At 45.4% G+C, this 23,077-nt stretch overlaps 1 protein-coding gene across 3 annotated transcripts in view; it reads right to left on the bottom strand.

Moving 5' to 3' along the window:
• Window positions 1-4,474: 4,474 nt before the first annotated feature.
• The window catches only part of GALC (galactosylceramidase), a 60,160-nt gene continuing 41,557 nt past the window's right edge, over window positions 4,475-23,077 (bottom strand). For 2 of the 3 annotated variants that reach the window (XM_075532370.1, XM_075532372.1), the window contains exon 17: window positions 17,178-17,937. In XM_075532370.1, coding sequence (XP_075388485.1) covers window positions 17,791-17,937 — 147 coding nt within the window. In that variant the 3' untranslated portion in view covers window positions 17,178-17,790. Of the gene's footprint in view, window positions 4,625-17,177; window positions 17,938-23,077 lie in introns of those variants that run through there. The other variant, XM_075532371.1, reaches the window with a different exon arrangement.

Here is a 23,077-nt window from a genome sequence, read left to right as displayed (position 1 = left end):
CTATGTAGGGTTCCTATGACTTTAAATCTTTACAGAATTAGATACTCTCCTCTTTGTTGTAAAGAAATTTATTTTCTCTTTAATTTGGAGGCTAGAAGTCCAAATCGGGGCATTAGTTTTAATGGAGGGTCTTTTTTTGTTTCTTCCAGTGTCTAGTAGATGCTGACAATCCTTATTGTTCCTGGTCTTACCGATGACTCTGCCTCGCTTTTCATTCAGCATCTCCTTCTCTGTGTGTGTGTGTCCATGTCTGTGTCTATTCCGCGACTCCACTGTTTCTATTTTTATATTTAGACTAATATAAACAAAATCCAAGATTCCATCTTTCTACAAAATGCCTAGTAAAAATGACTTAGGTTTAGAACCCACTCTACCGAGGCTGACCTCATTAACATAACAAAAACCACCCTCCCACCACCACCACCCTACCAGGCTGTTTCCAAACACAGCCCTGTTTCCTGGTACATGGGTTAGAACTTCAATATGCACTTTCAGACATCTGGTATGAGAGGAGCCCTGGAAGCCCTGTAGGTAAGGATTCGACTGTTAATATCAAGGTCAGTGCTTCAAACACCTCCCAGTAGCTCTGCAAGGGAAAGATGAGGCTGTCTGTTCCCATACAGATTTAAGGTCTCAGAAACCCTATAGAAGATCAATGTGAGTTAGAATCAATTCAGTAGCATTGGGTTTGGTTTCTGTTTGGGGGTGGGAGGACATAATTCAATCAGGTACCTTTAGTGGATGGAGGAGCTCCTTGTTTTGGGAAAATAAATCAAAAGGTATTGACTCTCTTAATAACAATGCATCCTACCCTCTCCCCAAAACTGACGACGTCTATCCCTTTGCCCCGAGCCCTTTGGGATCAGGGAACAGTTGAGGAGAGCGCCCAGGTCTGTTTGTTTTTCAGAAAATTCTGAAGAGAGTGATCAAGTTACAACAGCTGACAGATCACTGAACTTGGGGGTTGGGGTCCTTAGTACCTTTGGGTCTCAGCTAAGGGAATGTGCAGGCCACTCTAGAGGTTGATGATGCTACTCCATCCCCAACACCCTCCTGCTACACCTTGTTTAACAGCCCAGACGAGGCTAGATGAGCATCCAGAACCAAGAATCTCACCCTGAACACATGTATCTAGCCCTGGGTGGACCCCTATTGTCTTGGATGACCCCCTTGGGTTTCTGAAACTGTAACTGTTGACGGGAGTAGAAAGCCCAGTCTTTCTTCCATGGAGTTGCTGGTGCTTTTGAACGGCAAACCATGCAGAATCACAGCCCAGCCCATAACTACTACACCACCTGGGCTCTTTTCTAATCTGAGACAAGAGGGTGAATCATCTGTAAGCATCTAATCCACATGCTGACTAGCAACTAAGAGACCAAAAGGAATCCATCACAGCTGCTCTAACTTGGGTCTCAGAGGGAGGACGCCCCATCTCCTGTCTTCTGTAGCAGCCACAGTGTACATTCAATATTTACTGAATTCGTCTGTGTTCTCTAGAGAAGTAAAACCAGGGCACTTATAAATGTATATAAGGAGGGGACTAATTTTATATCAAGCAGGCCTCCCAGCCCAATTCAACTCAAGTTCATGGGCCCGATGCTAGCTAGAGCCCTCTTCAGACTCCCAGAAAGGTGAAGTGGAAAGCAGGGAGATCACAGGCTGGTGGATGCAAAGTCACATGGATCCAAAATTGGTGGGACCATTTCAGGGTGCCGGTAGCTGTCCTGGTCAGAGACCCACATGGGAATTTCTTTCTTTCTCTCTCTCTCTCTCTCTCTCTCTCTCTCTCTCTCTCTCTCTCTCTCTCTCTTTCTCTCTCTCTCTCTCTCTCTCTCACACACACACACACACACACACACACACACACACACACGCCCCCACCCCCCTGCCAAGAAGTCATCATCAGACTGTGATCTGATTGATAGGGAGGACTCCACCCCTGTATTTTCACAGTGTAAGTGGACACAGCATCTAATTGCCTCACTTACTGAGGCCTGGACTAGGACAGGCACCTGAGAATCCGTGATAAACAGCTCCCCATCATCCCCACCCCTAGAGTGACTTCCAGTCTAATGGAGGAAATAGAACTGAAAACAAACTCTTGCTCCATCAGGGGAAAGGGGCAGCAAGAGAGGAAAGTAACTCTCCAGAGAAGCAGAAAGCCTACTCAGCAGCATAACATTTGTCCTGATATTTGAAGCACATCCCATCAAAAGGAAATGTTAACAAGAGGGGAGAAGGTACTGCAGCAAACAAGACTGTAAAGAGGGGTGTGTCTAACTCATCTTTACAGCCCTAGAGCCAAAGACCTCCTGGGAAACCCCACCAGAGACATCAAATAAATGCCACTTCCCAGTCCATGACTCAGACCATTATCTATTTGAAGGTGTCTGAAGTGGGCCAAGAGTTAGACTTTAACCTAGTTGATTCTGATCTAAAATTACATTATATTATCAGAAGTTCTCAGAAGGCAGATTTGAGAACCAAACCAAGAAATCCTCATGCTGGATGTGTGGACCACATGCCTCTTCCATCTTCTTGGGAGCTTCTCCCAAAATTCTCCCATGATGCTTTGACATCAACCAGAGTAAATGTTTCTCTTGGTAAAGACGAGAACCCAATTCTGGTGACAGATCCCTTCAGTCATCAGAACAAGAGAAGTCTGCCAGGTGAGGTTGTTTATGAAAGGGGCTTCAATGCTAAAGCGTTGGTGCTTGGAACTTATGGTCCAAGGATAGGAATGGATGCGCCTCTTGTTCTGGAACTTTGAGGATAAAGGAAAGAGGGTTACTGGGGGTAGGGCAAGGGGTGGTGGTAAAAAAACAAAACAACAAAAAAAAGTAGAAAACTTCCTATTTTTACGTTCCTGGTGATCAAGAGAGACTGTTCCTTCAAACACTACTATTTGAACTCCCCCCACCCCCGGTTGCCATAGGGATCTGAGGCAGTGTCTGACTCCTGCCTGGAGAGCCAGGCTCCCTGCTGTGGTCCAGTGAGTTCCCAAACAGGGCTGACATTCCAGGTCCTCTCCAAAGACCTTGGGCCCCATCTGTCAGTGGGCTCTGTCTTATTTTAGTCAAAATAATAAAAGGAGGGAATTTAAACTCTGGCCTTTTAAAAAATAGCTTGGAAAAAAAAGATGCATGAGTCATGGTAACACGTATCCCTATGCAGCAATAGACAGAGAACGGGGAAATAAAGTCGCCTGACATCCCACTCAGAGCCGGCCTCTGCTAGTAACTTGAACACCCCCCCCCTTGAAAATTCTGCTGCTGCCCCATTTATGGGCAAGTTCTTCTCTCTCTGTATACTTATGTTAATATAAAATGGGATCAAACTGTACTTGATCTTTGGAGAACTTAATCCATCTCCCTAAATGTCATGGACTGAGCCTTCATTTTATCAACAAACATAGTAACATCTAATAGCCATTCAGAGAGGAAAAGGGAGGCATTGCCTTAACTCAGTTATCATACAATCCCAAACAAATAAGTGCTCTTATTTCCTCCACTTAACAAATTAGCAAAACTGGGAGATCAACAGATTCTGTTTCCAGATCCCATGGGACTCACAGCAGTTTTAAACTGCCAGCCTTGAGGTTAACAGCCCAACGTGCAATCCACTGGTCCACCCAGGCTCTTATCCTGCAGATGGCAAAACCAGCTCACTACTATTGAGCGGACTCACGGTGCCTCTATAAGGAGAGGGTGGAACTGCCCTGCTGATCTCCAAGGCCGTCACTCTGAGAAAGTAGAAAGCCTCGTCTTTCTCGTGCCGAGCAGCTGGTGGTTTCGAGCTGATGACCTTGTGGTTGGCGGCCCAGTGTGTAAGCTGATTCAAATCCAAGCAGTCTGGTTCCATGGTCCGTGTTCTTCGCGGCTGTGTGATAGTGGCTCTCTCTGCAGTCAGGGTTTTCAAGGACGGATGGTGTTCGATGGGATCCCTGGGTGGTGAAAACTGTAAAGCACTCAGCTCCTAACCAAAGGGTTGGGGATTTGAATCTCCCCACACTCAGAACTCGCCACCAGCCACTTGATTCCAATTCATCAATACCCTGCAGCACAGCCTAGAACTAACTGCCCCTGTGGGTTTCCAAGTCTTTCGATGGTTGCTGGAGAAGAGAGCCTCATTCATCCACCTACAGAGCAGCTGGTGGTTTCGAACTGCTGGCCTCCCGATTAACCACTATGCCTCCACAGTGCCTCAAATCTACTCCAGTGTGCCTCAAGAGAAAGACCTCGGGCTCTGCTTCTGAGAGATCACAGACACGGACACCCTGGGGAGGGAAATACTGCTCTGGCACACAGATGGTCACCGTGAGGCTGAGCTGTCTGGAGGTAACTGCGGTGCTGTTTGGGTTGGTTTGTTTAGCAACATATTGTAGTGTAAATTCGCCATGTTTATTTGTCCAAGGGGCACTTGATTTGGACGATGTACAATATTTGAGGTGATAAGCAATCCTCTTAGAAAGCTTGGATATACCTCTTGTTCAGCTCGTGAGCACGCACTCCCTGTAGTGGAATTGCTGGATCGTACGGTTCACTCTGTTCCACAGAGAGGTGTCGCCATGGTGACGTGGAGGGTGGCAATCCACAAGGTCAGCAGTTCCAAAGCACCAGCCATCCTGCGGGAGAATGACGGGGCTTTATTCCCATGCACAGTTATCATCTCAGAAACGCACAGGAGCAATTCTGCCCAGTCCTATAAGGTTGCTGTGAGTTGACATCAACTGGATGGCAGTGAGTTTGGGTTTGGTGTGGTTTGGTTTTAGAAAAGTAGCCTGGCTCCATGGGCACCTAAGAGTGCCTCTCTGCTTGCAGACTTGACAATACCAGGTTTCTCCCGGGTGGTTTTGACTAAGACTAAGATTGGACAATATTTATTTATTTATTAGTCTCTTGGTTTTGAGTTACCTGCCTCCCACTCACCCAAATACCTTTTATTAAAACGTTTATAATTAATTACAGTATTCATCTTCTACTCTTAACTTTTCACAGATCATCCGATATACAAGCCTGGGGGGCATCATTGTGGCCAGGGGAGTAGACTGAGGTCTTCAACGCCAGTCCTAGTCCCTTTTTTGGTCCAGAAAAGCGAAAACCTTTCCAGATTCCCTTGCAACGAAGATCTCAAATACATTGCCTTTCCACCACTGAGACATAGTGGCAGGAAGCTAGAGTGAGAACTGAGACCACACACAAGACACATATGACCCTCATGTTTGCTGCTGTACAGGCAGTGGTGCAGAATGGCTCACAACTCAACCCTGTAAGCCGACAACCAATAACAGAGACACCAGCTTGCTCAGCCATCTCCTGGTTGGCCCCGAATAGCATTTCTAGTTGCACACCAGTTCTGGCCTTTCCCCCTGATATTTTGTAATAGATCTCTTCCTAGACTGGGTTCTGTAATCTGCAACTACACTTGTACCACTACATGCGAAACACAGCCTGTAAATATTTTTCCACGTTTGAATTTACCTTTCAATCTTGTTTTGGCTGTTTACTGTATATATATATATATATATATATATATATATATATATATATATATATATATATATATATATATATATATATGTGTGTGTGTGTGTGTGTTTATTCTATATAATGTACACATATTATATACACATGCATTTACTATTTATAGTATTATATACAATATAAATACATAAATTTAGATATATATGTGCAAACCTCAAAGCAAATCCATTGTCATCTAATAAATTCTGACCCGTTACCCTATTTAGAGTTTCCAAGCCTGTAAATCTTTATGGGAGCAGTTTATCTCATCTTTAAACTCTGGCTGCGGAGTTTAAACCAGACTCCTGGTTAACGGTCCAGTGCTTACCTGACAGCACCACCATGAGGCTGTCTGCTCTCATAAAGAATTAAAGTCTCAGAAACTCACAGGGGTGGTTCCACTCTGTCTTATGGGGTCACCGTGAGTCAGAATCGACTCAATGGCAGTGCATTTGGTTTGCGGTTTAGAGAAAGGGGGGGAGACATTTTAAAACTCTTTCTTTGGGGGTTCTAGTTAACATCCCAGGAGTCCTGGCATGGTAGTGGGTTGCACATTGGGCTGGTAACTTCCAGGTCGGCATTGGAAATCGCCAACCACTCCAACAAATCAAGAAGAGGCTTCTGCCCCTGTGAAGATTGAGACTCAGACTCCAGGGACAGTTCTCCTCAGGCCTCTAGAGTCACTGTGAGTTGGAAGTGACTCCTAACGCACCTTGAAAAGCTTATCACACCCCATGAAAGTTATATCATCTTTTAGGGCAATTATTGCTGTTTGTAATGTGTGTATTTAAGTGTATGCATGGGGTAAAGACAACTACTAGAAGCAAACAGCCCGACTATAAAGTTTATATTACAAGTGAATCTAGACTCTATTCTACCCGACGGATTTTCAAACACCGATAAAGAATTATTCAATAGATATGTGCTTCTGGCCTGATGGACCACGTGGTTTCTGTTGCAGTGACTCAACTCTGCCAAGGTAGTGTGGAAGCAATCACTGATATGTAAATGGAATCCGACCTGCCAGTCGGAGTCTCTCTAGTTGCTTTTGCGGGCCATGCATTTGCAGCTGTGTTCCTGAGCTGTCGCTGTGCTCACAGAATTCCCCCACTTCACCATGACCCTTCATTCCAGAGCTCACCTGGGTGTTCTTGAGCCTCGCCTCCTCTCCTCAAGGACCTAGTGAAGTCGTGGCTAGCTGGCATGGAGCGCGTGCCGACGCCCAGCAGCCTGACGCAAGACAGAAGTAAACGCCGCGCTGGTTCTGCGCCATCCTCACAATTGGTCATGATTGGGCCCAAGTGGTAGGCCCTACCAGACCCTGGGGATGATGGCACCCAGCGAAGAAGACGTCATTGGAATTACAGTTAGGTTTTAAAGTAAGTCCTCAATACATTTAGAGAACCTCATGCTTGCCTTCCGTTCTCCATCTAGTCAAGCCTTTTTAAAAATCATTCATTTTCTTCCTGTTGGGACCATATAGGCACAGGTTCAGAGTCCACCTTTATCACTTCCAGGGTGACTTTGGCCAAGGCACTTTGCTTTTCTGCTCTCACCGGAAAGTGGGAGTCGCACAACAGCTACTGCCGGGTCTTACCAGAAGGAGAGGACCTTCCTGACATGCAGAGGGCGCGGTCCACCTGACCTGCTGCCCTTCGTGTTACCCCCGTCACATAAGAATGGTTATTGCCGTGGGCACCCTTGTCTATTCCCAACTATTTTTAAAAAGCTCCTAACATTTTACAACCATCAAGCATAATGGAAATAACTCATGACGATTTCCCTCATACAGTCTACTGCTATTTTAATGATTTCTCTGCCCAGGCTTTTATCAAACGCTTTTGCCACATTCCCAAAATGAACCTATGTTCCCCTCCTCTGCTCATCAATATAGGGAGTCACATCAGCAGATTTCCACCGTTGAGCCATCTTTGAGATGCTAAAATGAATCTCAATTGGCCTTGATACTTTTTAATGCACTGCTAGAATTTCTTTCCTCTTTTTTGCTAATCTTTTACTTGAACTTTCCGCATCAATATTCTCTGGGAAGATTAGATTCCTTGATGTGAATGTGACAGTGCTACCACCATTATCCATGTTCGATTCCAGTGTAGCTCCTGCTTCAGCGCGGCTCTTTCTCTCCTCCAGCCTGGAAAGCCCTTTGACTTTCAAGCGTGTAGAATGATCTAACAGGAAGCTATTTGGATCCGATGCTTTATGGCAACTGAATCAGTTTCCTCCATGATAGCTGACCGTTTCCATTGTTTCCAGTTCCTCTTGGATCACTACTGGTAAACCTTTTTCTTAGAAAAGCTTTCATTTAGCTGAATTTTGCCACTTGGTAGAAGATAATCTGCTTTCAGATTTATTGATTACAGAAAAACTAGAATACTTGGCTATTTCTTTTTTTTCCCAGTTTCTATTTATTTCCTCTGGTCTATTCATTATTTTAAAAAAAAGTATTGTGCTCTACCAAGGGTCTTCAAAAAGTCCATGAGAAAAGGAAGCTAAAGATAATGTAATTCTACCAAGAACTTTGTGAGAACCCCTCCTATACTCTGTCTTTCCAAGACATTTTCCTTCCCCTGCCTTTCTCCCCAACTCACCATCCAATCTTTGTCCTGAGGAAAGCAGCCAAGGAAAGCAGAAGTCCTCTTGTTGGATCAGGGAGGGTAAAAGATGGAGGCAGGAAGCAAAGGTGCCTGAGACGGGGCCCTTATTAGGCTAGACGGGTGGTGCTCAGCCCGGATTACTATCAAAATCACCCGCCGGGAGAACTTGTCAATTAAATGCCAATGCCTACCACTTCTCACCAAGTCAACTCAATCCGAACCCTTGGCAGAGAGTGTAGGCATCAGTATTTCTAGTCTACAGCAATGGGCTTGGGGTTTTGTGGCTAGAGGAGTCTAATTTGGACCCAGAATAAGAAGTCAGTGCAAATACAGAATGGGAATAAACAAAACCTTTCCGTGAAAATACACATAGTCAATACTCCATGTCCCCTCAAAGCTTCTGCTGCTAGTTGTCAAGGCCATTCATACTCATGGCAAGCTTATGTGTGATGCACAGGGTTTGCATGGCTGTGACTTTGCGGGAGCAGGTCCCTAGGCCTATATTCCAAGGCTCCTCTGGACGGGTTCAAACCATCAACCTTCTGGTTAGTCGTATAGTGAGTAACTGTTCCCTCTACTCCAATGAGCCCAGGACCAAAGCAAAATCATGGATCTCCTGTAAGTTTCTATCCCAGACAGAATGCCCTAGGATGCGTCCTTAGGGGCTCTGAGATACCAAACTACGTCATCACCACCACCTAATACAGATTTCCAACAGGGTTTTCTTCAGAAACAACCACACACACACAACCATGAAAAGTCTGTCCATCCCAAAGTGGGTGAACTGTGCTTGAAGCCCAGTGGCAGCTTCTGTAGCTCCCTGCTTTCCCTTGGGCCTGCATGAATCCACAACTTCCTGTGCAGAGACGTGTAATTGTGGAAGTAAATTCAGGCAGTAAGAGCTCAGTGTCTCTCATACATGATCTAAATGCGGCAATAGCAGAGGATTGCATTTTCAAATTGAATTTGTACTGCAGAAGAGTCTCCGGAACATCTCAAACAAGTGAGGGTCGAAACTTTATTGGTCTCCACCCAACCCCATCCCTCCCCAAGCCCCAAAACATACCCAAATATCTTTGGCTAACTTAACAAGTAAGCCTTTTCCTATCGTATTCTCTCATTTTTCATCAGGCAAGTTAATCAAATTATCTTTAGTGCTAGATAATATATCAGCTTGGACGGCTTTTTAAATTCCTCATAGTTAATCTGTAAGCAGTTTTCTTCATTTTGTGGAATAGCCGAGGGCAATCCCCAAACCACAGGTTTCCCTTGTCATTCAGGACGGAGTCAGTCTGACTAGCCTAGGGCCCAACACTCGCTTTGCCTGTGCCCTTGGGTATGTGCTGAGGTTTTAGTTTCAAATAATATGTACTCATGAGGCTGTTATGAAGATGGAAACTCAGGAAATGGGCTTAATGCAGTCATAAACACTGCATCCACTCATCCAATGGAAATGTATTTTTTACACTATATATTATGCACCAAGGGCTGGCTGGGCTAGGCACTAGACCCCTAGTGGTGTGCAAAATCAGACTTGATCCATGCTTCCATGAAGCTTGCAGATGAATTCTCCATAAATGCGGGCTATTATTATTTCAAGATGGTAAAATGGAGACTAATCCTTTCACTGCTAAAAAATGAATAATGTAATTGGTACAGTAAGAGTTTACCAACGTTTACTTAAGCGTGCTGATTCCCAAACGGCAGCTCTTTGAACAGTTAAGTTTCATGGAAAGAAGTAAGACTGTGCTAAAAGACTGGACAACTACGTATCTAACTTTGACTGCGCTTTCTAAATACTAGCTAAAGTAAGGACTAGGGAAATGCAGAAACAAAGGAGGTGCCACTGTGAGAAGTAAGGTCTCCGTGACCCAAGCCACAATCAATATTGGTAATCACCTCAGATCATATGAAAGTTTTGTTGTGGTTGTTAGGTGCTGTCAAGTTGGTTCCACTGTTGGACCCTATGCACAACAGACAAACACTGCCCTATTGTCACCAACAGTATAACCAACAATCAATATACCCTATTATAACCAACAGGCCGTTTTAAGATGTGGGTGGGATTTTAGCTAACTTGGTACTGTTGTCAGGTGCCATTGAACTGGTCCAGCGATTCTATGTACAACAAAACAAAACACTGCCTGGCCCCACGCCATTCTCACAATTGTTATGTTTGAGTCCATTGTTGCAACCGCTGTGTCAATCCATCTCCTTGGGGCGGGTCACCTCGCTTCTAAAGAAGATTTTGGCTGTACGTCTTCCGAGAGCGATTTGTCTGACAGTCCACAGCATGTCCAATATTCTTTGTCAACACAATGCAAGTGCATAGATTCAATTTGTCTTCCGTACTCATTAGCTACTGTCCACAGACACAAGAGGTGACTGGATGTGGCACAGCTTGGGTCGGACACACCTTAGTCTTCACAATGACACCCCTGCTCGTCTCCACTTTAGGGAGGTCTGTGCAGCAGATTTGCCCGATGCAATGCATCAGTTCATTTCCGGACTTCTGCTTCCATGAGCAGGGATAATGGATCCAAGCAAAATGAAATCGTTGGTAATGTCAATCTTTTCTCTGTTTATTATGATGTTGCCTATTAGTCTAGTTATGAGGATTGGTATATTCTTCTTTACATTGAGTTGTAATCCATACTGACGACTGCAGTACTTGATCTTTGGTAGCAAATGGTTCAAATTCTCCTCACTTTGGCAAACAATGTTGTGTCTTCTGCATATCAAAGGTTGCTTGTCAGGGGAGACCAGCCCCTAACACATCATCACAAGTCTGGTAGGCACAATTTTACAGCCATAATAAGTAAAGATTATAGGGAAGTCATAGAGAGCATGAGAGATAGAAGAGAGATAGAAATAATGGAGTCAGACACATTTCATGGTAGCATGCTCACCTCAGCCTCAATTGATGGAAAGGGGGAGAGAGAGAGAGAGAGACTTATTGCTAACCAAGGCTTATATATTCTCTGGGGACATGCAAGCCCACCACAGGTAAAGACATACATCACAAAAAGGGGTTGCACTATAGGTCATACAGCAATGAGAGGGGGACAATCTAGGAATATACATAATAGGAAGGGGAGGGCCTGGGGCATACATGTGACAAGATGGGCAGATCCTAGATTCAGGATGGTAGCCTAACTTTGGATGTCACTGAGCTGTTAGACCTGTTTTCTGGCTCACTATAGAAACCATTATCGGTAGGGTGTAACCCCATCTACAGGGACCAGACTGATGGAGACAAGCCTTTAGGGAGAAGTAGCCCATTGTCCTTAACAGCAGGGAGTGAGCCCTACTGGTGGGGGGACCAGACAACTGACTGCCTTCAGGGAGGATGTCTCTAAGCATCTGACCTCCCACCATATGCTGGCCAATACCTACTAATGTTTGGCATGTCTTTGGGGAGACAAAGCTGGGGAAAGTCTCTTTATTTTCCCACAGTGGCTAATAAACCTTCTTCCGATAATGAGGCAGGTTCCTCTTTATGTAGTCCAGAATGGACCTTCAACTCACCCATTCATTAATTTTTTTCTGGGATTATTACCAGTTGCATCTCGTGTGGTCATGCGTGCAGTTAGTCTCCAGAGCAATTGGAAGGAGGCAGGAAGAGAACAAACCCTGGGCTCCCACTTGCAAACAACTGACCATATTCCCACCCCCATCGGGCAGGGTGAAAAGCAGCTGTGACCCCTGGGGCCAGGACTCAGGTATCACTGACCTCCGTGTAGAGGACTTGCACTCTCGATCTGTCTATTAAGGTCTTCGAAAGTAGTGGCTGGGTAGCTGTTTGGTATAAATTAAGAGCATTGAATCCAAAGCAATAAACATCCCAGACACCACAGTCCATGGTAATTCCTGAGGCACACGGGGCCCCTTCAAACATAAAAATCACACATGGTCTACAAACAGGTTGCACAGCGGGGCAAATATACACATTGATAAGCACGGGACTGCTGGCTTCAGGGGGCGTGATTCTAACCCACCAGCCACTCCACAGGAGAAAGGTGAGACTGTCTGATCCCATGAAGATTTATAGCTTCGGAAACCAACATACAGGTGCTATGAGTCAAAACTGACTCAGTAGAAGTGGGTTTCATTTGGGATTTACACAGTCAAAAACATTCATTAGTGTAGCCTGTGAAATGGATGCAGAAAATTTTACAAACTGTATTTTTGACACATAATCTTAAAGCAGGTAATTCTATAACTAGGAAAACTTATTTCTCATTTTCTGATTTCTTTAACAGATAACTATTTAATCATCAATAATAACAATAATCAGCAACCACGACAATATAGGGTTTATATTACATGTGTAAATAAAGTGACAGCTAGTAATAACCACAGGAAGAGAGGGCAAATGCAAGTATAGTCTTATAAAGGCTTTTCCTCATACACAAATAGTATATTTCATACATAAATAGTATAATATTTGAAGCCATAATAGCACGTAAAGGCATACTGTGATGATTTTAGCATGTGTACTGTGAACCCAAAAGAACACCGAAAAGAAAGAGAGCCATGAAGCCCATGGGAAATCTTAAATGACATACTACTTGAAGAAATGGGGTGGCAGCCACAACCACCCTCCTCTGGCTGCACAAAGGAGGAGAGGGCAGCTCCACACTGCCCATGGCCCGTGACCACAAGGCAGAAGTCAGACATGTCTCCAGTCTCCATCCTTCTTGAGCCTATTCTGACCCTAACCATTCTCCCACAGCACTCGACTTCTCTGCTGGGCTCGATAATTCATTGCAATGGCCACACAGAACTCGCAGACAGTGCTCATGATTATGGGGCTCATTAGGGAAACCATCATATTACCAAATGTTAAGGCTTCAGTTCTTTTGTCCACAATACCTCTTCTAAGCCTGATAGGCATGACTCCCTGATCCTAGGCTTCTCCGTTGCGTGGCCCCTTGTCCTCTGCCTTGTTGTATGCGCTGGGAATTCCGCAGCATCCTCAAGCGGTCAGCACTGCTCCCCTGCCCTGCCTTGCGCTCTTGGCACGACTCCTCTGCTGTGTCTCCTGGTCTGCGGCCTCCACCACTTCAGACAGAGACCCCAAGCTCTTCTGGTAGTTCTTTCCTGATGGTCATGGGAGTCTCGCCCCCTGCTACGAAGATGGGTCAATCTTACAGCCAGTACTATGGCAACAGGACCGATCCTCCAGTTAAGAGTCCTCAACACCTTATTTCTATGTTTCCCCCCAACCCCCTGGGTAGAAGTTACAAAGAGTACGGAGAGAAGAGCTATATATATATATATATATATATATATATATATTAAAGTTGTGTGTGTGTGTGTGTGTGTGTACTGAAGTTGAGAAAGATTTTATTGAGGCAGGGAAAGAACTCCTGGGAGGGAAGGGAGAGCAGAGAAAGGGATGGGGGCAAGAGCCCCTGGGCAGTTCCGAGACCCAACGAGTTAGAAGAGCCATACTAAGCAATTTCACATCACCATATAAAAAAGAAACAATCCATGGGACAAACCACACGCAAATAGCAAGATGGTATGACTTAAGCTAAGCAAATTGAGAGCATTAAATAAAATACAACAAACATCCGAAATAAATGGTAGAGGAGATCTGTCTTAACTTTAAAATAGCAAAGCCCAAGAAATCTATTATAAATATGAGTAGATAAGGTTGTACACTAAAAATATAATCGTCGGAAAGCTGAAGTGCCTGGTTTAATGTAACAAGGTAGACATTAGAGGAAGAAACGGCTCCAGAAGTAGAGGGTCGTCTTGTAGCAGTATGGGGGTCAATTCAAACAGAATACAGACATCCCTAGATGTTTGTGTACCAAATGAGAGAGCTTCTAAATACATAGTACAAATAGCCAGAATTGAAAGAACCAAGCGAACGCATGCATTTGTATTTGCAGACTGCAATATAACTCTTTCAGTAGGTAATAAAACAAGCAGACAAGAAGCTGGTAAGGACAGAGAAGTCCAAAGCGATCACACTGTCAGCCAACCTGACCTCGATTAATCATGTAAAGCACAAACCAGCACGGCACAATGTGTTTATTTTCAGGTTCCATACACTAAGATAAATCATCTACTAGGTCATAAAACAAGTCAAAACGCCCTTAAAATCATAGAAATCGAACAATGTAAATATTCTCCAACCACAACAGAATTAGGCTAGATATCACCTAAAAAATTAATATCAATAAGCCCTAAAATATCTAGAAATTAAATGATATATTTCTAAGTATTCCAGAGCTAAGAAAAATGACATGGAAAATTAGAAAACATTTGGAACTGAATGGAAATAAAAACATCGCAGACTCAAATGACAGACACAGTAATAGTAATACTTGGAGAAAGATTTTAGTGTTGAAAACTTTTCTTTAAAAGCAGGATGACCCAGAGTCAAGGGTTAAGCTGACACTGCAAGAAGCTAAACAAAGTAGCACAGATTAAATCCTCACTGCCCACCTAGAGGTTATGTACCACCCAGGGTCCTCCCAAAGAAGTAGGGGAGCAGATACCAGTAAAATAAAAAAAAACAATTGGGAAAAATCAAAGAAACCAAAGCTAGCTTTGTTTTGCTTTTTAAAAAAAGATGGATCAACTTGAACCACACTCATGGGGGTGGGGGTGAGAGAAAATACAAATTTCCCATATCAGCTATGGACTACAAATAATGGGAATGTGAGAGAGAGAGAGAGAGAGACAGACACAGAGAGAGAGAATAAATTCAACAAGCTGATGAAGTAGAAAATGTCCTCCGAAAGGCAAAACCTTCCAAACTGGCACGCGATGGAAAGATGTGAACAGCGCAGTAGCTACTAAGGAGCTGTCCTGCTGGCTGAAAGCTCAGAGTGCACAGATGAGGCTTTCTGTAAAGCGTTACAGCCGAGCCCTGCGGAGCGGCTGTACCGTCCAGGAGGATAGCGATGAGTCAAAGCTGGCGGGATACAGAGCTGATAACATTGCACGTTCTCCCGCGCAACCTAGGCCTGCCTGTGAAGAGCCTAGAGCTGGCTCTGTGAGCAGGACTGCGTGCAGCAGGAGGGGACTTCTGCCTCCTTCTCTCGGCTGTTTCATCCTGTGGCTCGCAGCTCCTTGGGGCCCCGTGCCATCCAGCGCTGCCCACTGTGCAGTTCTCCCTTCTCTCCACAGGACTGGAGCCTACACTGGAACTTACCTCTTCAGTGGTTTCACGAGCATACTCCCAAGGGGATCACCCCCCCCCCCTGAATTGTCAGCAGGAAGGTGATTTCTCATGAACTTCACCAGCATCCCAGGAGGTGGTCCTTGCTTGCGGCTCCAGCAAGCAACATCTTAGCGTCTATGCCACCCACCAGGGCCATAGCCACACTGTCTCCACTGAGCTCTGACTCAGCCTTGAGAGGAAGCCCTCTCCCATTTTTCTTCTCCCTTAGGTACTTACTGCTTCCTGATGGCATAGTGGGTTCCATGTTGGGCTGCTGACCACAAGGTTAGCAGTTCGAAACCGCCAGCCACGCTGCAGGAGAAAGATGAGGCTTTTTGCATTGGTGAAAATTTCTGGTCTTGGAAACGCACAGGAGTGGTTTGACGGTACTATTGCGTCACTCTTGAGCAGGTGAGGGCTCGATGACGGTGGGACTTTTGCTCAGGTGCTCTGCCCCAGGCAAGAAATTGCTGGCCCCTGGATCTGCTATTCCTGTATTTCTTACAACCCTGATTCTAAGACATTAGCTTCTCACACACTTGCGAGAAATACAGCGCATCCTGTATCAAGATTTGATTGTGGCTTAATTTTTCAAATAAACCAACTTTCCTTGTTTGGGGTAGAGGTGCGTACATCAGGACCAAGTGAGTCGTGGATATTGTGATGGATTTGATTTGCCAATATTTGCGTAATGTTTGTTCTTCCGCTCACATGGAATGGTGGCCTTTATTCTTTTCTTGGGCTCACTTTGGTTTGGGCTACAGACTGATGCTTCATAACATCTGTTGGGAAGTATGATGTGTTTCTTCATATCGCTCTTTCCATCTCTATTAGGGGGAAAGTGAGAAATACAAGGGGCTTCAAAAGTTCCTGGGACAAAAACCCATGATCTTTTCAATCTAGTATTTCCATAACCTTTCTGAAACCTATTTGTACACATACACACCCACAGCACACGCATGCAAGTCCACGAAGCCCCACAGAGGCCCCAGACAGAACTGCTCTGTCTGCCTTCCAAGGCTGTAACTCGTTACAACACAAAGTGCTTTGACTGTCTCCCACAGAGAAGCTGGGAGGTCCGAAGAGCCCAATCCTTAATCCACTGCCCCACCAGGACTCCTCACACTGTGGTAAGACCCAGCAACTTGCCTCCTAAGTATTTACATCCAAGAAGTAAAATACATGCCCAAAGATTTGCACACGAATGTTCATGGCAGTTTACGAATACCGAAGGTTGGGTGATGGGGCAAGCCACACTGTGGGATTTCCATACAGTGGCACCCTCGTCAGCAAGGACTGACCTCCCGCTGGACACAATGTGGAGGAACCTCAACAGGATTGTGGGGACTGAACTATTCTCGAGAGGACATAGAGTTCAATGGCACTTTTGAGAATATTTGAAACAATGTCAGTCAAGATAAAAATCATAGTTTCTGCCATAGGGGGTGTGGGAAAGTGACTGTGCAGCTGAGAAACTTCTGGAATGACAGGATTGCTCAGTACCTCGGTGTGTTGGTCACATACCCACCCATCTGCCACAACTCATGGAACGGTACACTTCAAATGGGGAATTCTACTCTATGTTAATCATACCACAAGGTTATTTTTTAAATATGCAGAAACCCGAATTAGAAATCACCGAGTTTCGATCCCACCCCCACTGTTTGCATGATTATTTACTTCTAGTCTGCCACCAGTGCCTCGTGGGAAACAGACCACAACGGCACAAGAAAAGGAAGCTCAGGACAAGTCTTGCATTGGTTCCTCCTCCTTCCAGCCGTCTGCAAACACAGTCACTGCCCTACAAGAGTCCCAACTCAAAGTTGAATGATAAAATACAGATAGTCAAACGAATCTTCTCATATTTTTATTGTATAAATAGCTTTAGAGGTAGTTGGTCAATGAGGCATTTCTCAAACCATCCCATTCCTCGCACCCTGCAATTCAAAAACACCATCTTACACAGGAAAAGAAGAAATTAGAAAATGCTTTGTAAAGTGTAAGGAGTATCAGTAGCCGTGGTTTTCAGCGGGGAAAAGCATGTGCAGTGTTGTTCAGCTTCTCATCCTGGCAGCATTGTCTTCCAGCAAGTGCCTCCGCTCACTGACACACCTGGCCGGCAGGCACGCGGCACAGATGCATCCACCCCGTGATGATCAAGGGAGCCACACCTGCATGACGGCTTCTCGGGTCGGATGGAGAGTGAGGCCTCAGCATGAGGACCAAGGCCAGAAGTCCGGATCTGGTCTAGGTGGAGCACTCCTAAGAACAGGACGGGACTGTCCATCCTTCAAACTTCAGAGGACACATCAGGGATGCTAATGACATACATATCGCCCTTGAATTGGTTCTAGCAAAATCTTCCAGATGTTTATGGAAAAAGAAAAAACCTTTTCTCCCTACTACTCTTCATTCTCTTTAGCCTCCAAAGGGCTCACATATTGGTCACTCGAAACAAGAACTGGCTCTGAGGTTAGCTTTCGGCGTCCACTTGGAAGTTGTCAAACTGGGCAAATTCAAAGGAGTACGTTCCAATTGCAGCCCAGCCGTTCTTCGGGACGTTCACCTGGACATTGTCCCACAGCAGTTTCCCATCCAACATGCCAGAGCAGAGGTGACCCTGAAGTGGAAAGAGACCCACAGTCCTTGTAAACATTCGGAAATGACCTTCTGAAATCTGTTTCTTAATCGCATCTGCTACAAGCAAACATCTTCTTACAATAAAATGCAAGTCCACAACATTTCAGCAAAAGTTTGAAACACAGGAAACATTTTATCAAAGGCAATTTTTATTTGCCTACTTACACAATTTCTCCAGAGTAAAAAGAATGTCTCAAAAGTTCCTCTGCTCCATTAAATATCCTTTGTTCCCACTGCTCTTAAAAGCAGTGAAAACACTAAAATTTCATGACATTATTATAAAGTTTTAGACCACGCCCATTAAAATAGACAGTGTGGTGGAGACCCAACTGTTCTGGAGTTAACATGTCTGCCTCCACCCCCTGGGTTACATGAGGCCTTCACCTAGAGCAGTGGTTCTCACCCTTCCTCACGCCGTAACCCTTTCATACAGTTCCTCAGGTGGTGGTGACCCCCCCCAACTATCAAATCATTTTCGTTTCTACTTCATCACTGTAATGTTGCTGCTGTTATGAATCAGGCCACCCCTGTGAAAGGGTTGTTCGACCCCCAAAGGGGTCATGACTCGCAGGTTGAGAACTGCTGACCTAGAGCCATAAGCTCCATCAGAAGACAACAGATTCACCAAAACTTCACTATTCTGAACCCTTGCACAGAGTCAACTCAAAACTGGATGCTACATCAGAAGCACCTACTCCTGATTCAAATAAACCGTAACAAACAGTTCAGCTGAAGACAAGGAGAAAGTTTCAGAGTCCACAGATAGCGCTTACTGGTCACTGAGAGAAAGAGAGAGACAAAAATAATGGGCTTCTGTGGAAGGGGGCCACAAGGCTGCCTGCCAGTCCTCTTAATACAGTTGCCGGCATTTCGTGAAAAGCAACAGCTCTAATCGTAATTCTTATATGGCCATGAGGAGAATGCCACAGCGTATTAATTATAGCCAACTATTTCCTTTTTTTCTGTTTGTGGCTTCTCCAGATTTATTATTTTACTATAAATTATCTTGTTATTTAGTATAAATTATTTAATTATAAATTATATACTTTGGGGCAAGGAGATGAAGCATGCATAGGCACATTTTAAAAATCATGAGTTGACAAACGAAGACCAGCACAGGTTCCTGTTCTAAGTCATGCGGACTTCTGATCTGGTCTCCAAACACCGAGGTAGCGGGCCTGCCTGGTTCCCACAAACCAGGCTGTCACACTGGTTGCCCGAGGTAATTTTTGTGGCCCGAGATGCTCTCCTGTCCCAGGGCTACTGGATGATGTGTGTGTGATGGCAAGGGTGGAGGTCGAGCCTGGGGTCAGCTTTGAACCTGGGCACCTGACTCCATGCCACAGGCCACTCTGGCCTCACCGCACAAACAGCAACTTTTACAGGCTCGGTCTTGGGCCGCTGGGAAGCACTGGCTAATGGTCTGTGGGCGCTGGTGCGCGCCACGGTGCAGAGGCTGCACGCCCCGCCCTGCTCCTTCACCTTCTGCGACATGGCCGGGCGCCCACGTGTGTCTGAGCCGCGGCGCCCGCGTCTCCGCCGTTGGCGAGACCCTGGTGGGCCTCGCCAACTATTTTCAACAAACTCAGAATCGAGCTGAAGATCCAAAGCACTAGATCAAGAATCAAACCAAAATGATGTTTCTAATTCTTAGAATTCTAGGCAGAGGCCCTTAGTTCTTTGGTGTTGTGAATGGAGACCCCCCCCCCCCCCCAGCATAACCTGGCTACGTTTTAAGTCATGGATTTGACAGCAGAGCGGCACTTGAGCCCAAGTCCCCAACTCCACACTTCTACGACTTTCAACTCCCACTGACCCCTTCCACCCGAAATGTGCCTCTTCTGTCATGCCTGGGAGACGGTGAATATCAAAACGGAGCCCAGGACACGGTGCTCCTAAGCCCTACTCAGCATCTAAGGTGCAGCCCTCAGACCTCATGCCGTCCTCCTGGCGGCTCCTCCCTCTGCACTGGCTGGTGCCTTCTGCTTAGACCGTGCTTCTCTTCATTCTGCTCCCAGGCCAAGGTCACCAGCTCAGCACACTCGGAGAACTGTCTCCTTTGACAATTCTACGTAGAAAAGCAGATCTGGGGAGCTCCATGACTTCACGACTCCACTTTCATCGACTTGTTTGTGTAGAAGTTCACTGTCCTAGGATGGCTGCTGTCAAATACGGTATGGAGACTGGTCACCTGCTGTGGTGAAACACGCCGTGGGACGTAGCGGAACCCACCCTGGCATGTTCGGCTTTTGTACACCAGCACAAAAGACATCCGCGGCCCCGTCTGCCTTCTTCACTGCTGTGTCCTGAGCACTCAGAACAGTGCGTGTAACCAATATGTCCACCGGCACCGAGTGGATTCTGGTCTCATCTCTTCCTGTGGCACAGCTGGGAGGTCCGAACCACCAACCTTGTGATGAGTAGACCAACGTTTAACTCAGGACCTCACCAGGGCACCTGGCAAGGTATATACAAGGGGGTACCCGCCCCCCACCAAATGCAATCGCACTGGGTGGAGCAGTTTTTGTAGTATGTATTTTTCCTGCTGGGTGAACATCCAGCAACTGGAGGCTCAATGCACCCAGTGGCATCACCTGGAAAGGTTCTCTCTGGGTACACTGAATGTTTTCGTAAAAGCAGTTTCACGCGAACCTTGTTTTTTGTGATGTCCGATTTAAGAGAGCGGCATGCAGCTGTGAAATTCTGTTTCCGTCTCAGGAAAAATGCCACAGGAACTGTTGTGATGCTGAACACAGCTTACAAGGACAGCGCTATTGGAAAAACTCAAGTGTATGGTGGTTTTCTCATTTCAAAAAAGGTAAAACGTTGATTGATGACAAACCTCATTCTGGATGCGCATCATCTTCCTGAATGGACAAAAACGTTGACTCAGTGCATCTGAAGTTCATTCCAACTGGTCAGACTGTTAGAGGTTCTGAAAAGACTGCATACAGTGGGGAAGGGGCCTGATTCATGGCAGAGGGAAGGCAGGTTTTGCCACAACACATGCAGCCATCTCAGTGTGCCAGTTTTGGACAAAAACAGCATGCCTCTGTTGCCCCATGCACCTTACTCCCCGACCTCACTGTGCAACTTCTTTTTGTTTTTGAAAATATAGAGGGACATGAAAGACAGCAATTTGAAGACGTAGAAGAGGTGAAGAAAAAAAACAAGGGAGGTGCTGTCAGCCATCCAAACAGATGAGGTTGAAAAACGTTTCTAGGAATGAAATCGCAGATTTGACAAATGTATTAAGTATAATGGAGAGTACCTTTGAAGGTGATACGGTTGTTTTATTTTTAAAAAAATTAAATACAGAGCTTTGAAAAAATATTCTGCTTTTTTGGGGGCAGGGGGAGCGGGGTGGTATCTCCTTGGATGAGAAAGGATCATCACGGCTATGGAGCCGACTCCGACTCACAGCGGCGGCCCTAGAGGACAGAGCAGACCCGCTCTTGACGGTGCAGACAGCCTCATCCTTCCGCTGCAAAGCAGCTGGTGGGTTTGCATTGCTAACTTTGTGGTTAGCAACCTAATGTTAGCCCACAGCACCACCAGGCTTCTTGACAACCCATGTAGTAGATGCCAAATAAAATGTGAGAAACGACAGAAAGGCATTGTACTATGAGAACCACCCCACACAAGTTATCTTTGCTTCGCATATGAGAAAAGTCAAAGACAGGGAGGTGTGGATCAACCAGGAGCGATGAATGGCTCCAGACACCCCGCTCTGTGAGGAGTATTGTTGCCTGGATTCATTAGGTGCTGCCCGCATCTCAGGCCCTGGTCAAGTACCTTCTATGTCCTACCTCATCTAGCCCACGGATGACAGCTAACCAGGGTTCACAGGGAAATAAAAGGAAACACTTGGTTTAGCAGGTTTTGCGCCCCTTGCCCTAACCACCATGAAGCAGTATACTGCATGTACAGCACTAGCCTGATGCGTGCTGAAGAGGGTATGGAATAGGGGGAGGGGTATTTTGGGAGTACCTAATGAAGACGGAGGGGGCAGAGAGCACTAGAACGGATTGTGATTGCTTGCATCATCTTAAAGGTGGATTTGACCATGGAGGGAGAATGCTCTAAAATTCATGTGGGGGTGATTGTACAATTCTACGTGATATGATTCAGTGATTGAACTACTGAATTATGATATGTAAATTACTTGCAAACAAAACTGGGGAAAAATTCTAACATTAAAAAAAAGTTAAAACGACATTCTTTTGTTAACATATAGACTACAGACACCATAGACACTGAAGATGTTGTTAGGTGCTGTCATTTCCAACTCAAAGAAGCCCTACATACAACAGGAAAAACACCACCCGATACGGTGCCATCCTCGTAACTGTCCTGTGTGAGCACACTGTTGCATCTTCTGAAAATCTTCCTCTTGGTCGCTGTCCCTCCTCTTTACCAAGAATGATGTCCTTCTCCAGAGACTGGTACCTTCTGATAACGTACTCAATGTACGTGAGATTAAGTCTCACCATCCAAGCATCTAAGGAGCATTCTGGCTGTACTTCTTCCAAGACAGATGTGTTGGTTCTTTTGGCAGTCCATGGTACGTCCAGTATTCATGCACCACTGTTCAAAGGCATCTTTTTTTTGTCCTTCCTTATTTAATATCCAACTTTCACATGCATGAGGCAACTGAAAATATCATGGCTTGGGTCAGATTTACCTTAATCCTCAAAGAAACATCAGTGCTTTTCAACACTTTAAAGAGGCCTTGCACAGCAGATTTTCCCAATATAATTTGGCATTTGATCTTGACTTCCATGATCAGTGACTGTGTATCTAAACAAGATTAAATCCTTAACAACTTCCATCTTTTCTATGTTTATCATGGGATACTGGACCAGGTGTGAGGGCTTCTGTTGTCTTTACATTGAGCCGTAATCCACGCTGAAGGCTGCAATGCATGGTCTTCATCAGCAAGTGATTCCAGGCCTCCTCACTTTCGACGAGCAAGGGGTTGTGTCATCTGCATATCGCAGGCCTTCCTCCAATCCCGATGCTGCATTTCTTCATATAACCCAGCTTCTCTGATGATTTGCCCAGCACACAGACTAATTAGAGTGACAGGATACAACTCGGAAGCACACCTTTCCTGATTG

This window comes from Tenrec ecaudatus, chromosome 14, assembly GCF_050624435.1.
Source record: "Tenrec ecaudatus isolate mTenEca1 chromosome 14, mTenEca1.hap1, whole genome shotgun sequence".
In the NCBI taxonomy this organism is placed as follows: Eukaryota; Metazoa; Chordata; class Mammalia; order Afrosoricida; family Tenrecidae; genus Tenrec; species Tenrec ecaudatus.
The sequence above is the reverse complement of the archived record's forward strand: the minus strand, read 5'-3'. Positions and strand labels throughout refer to the sequence as shown.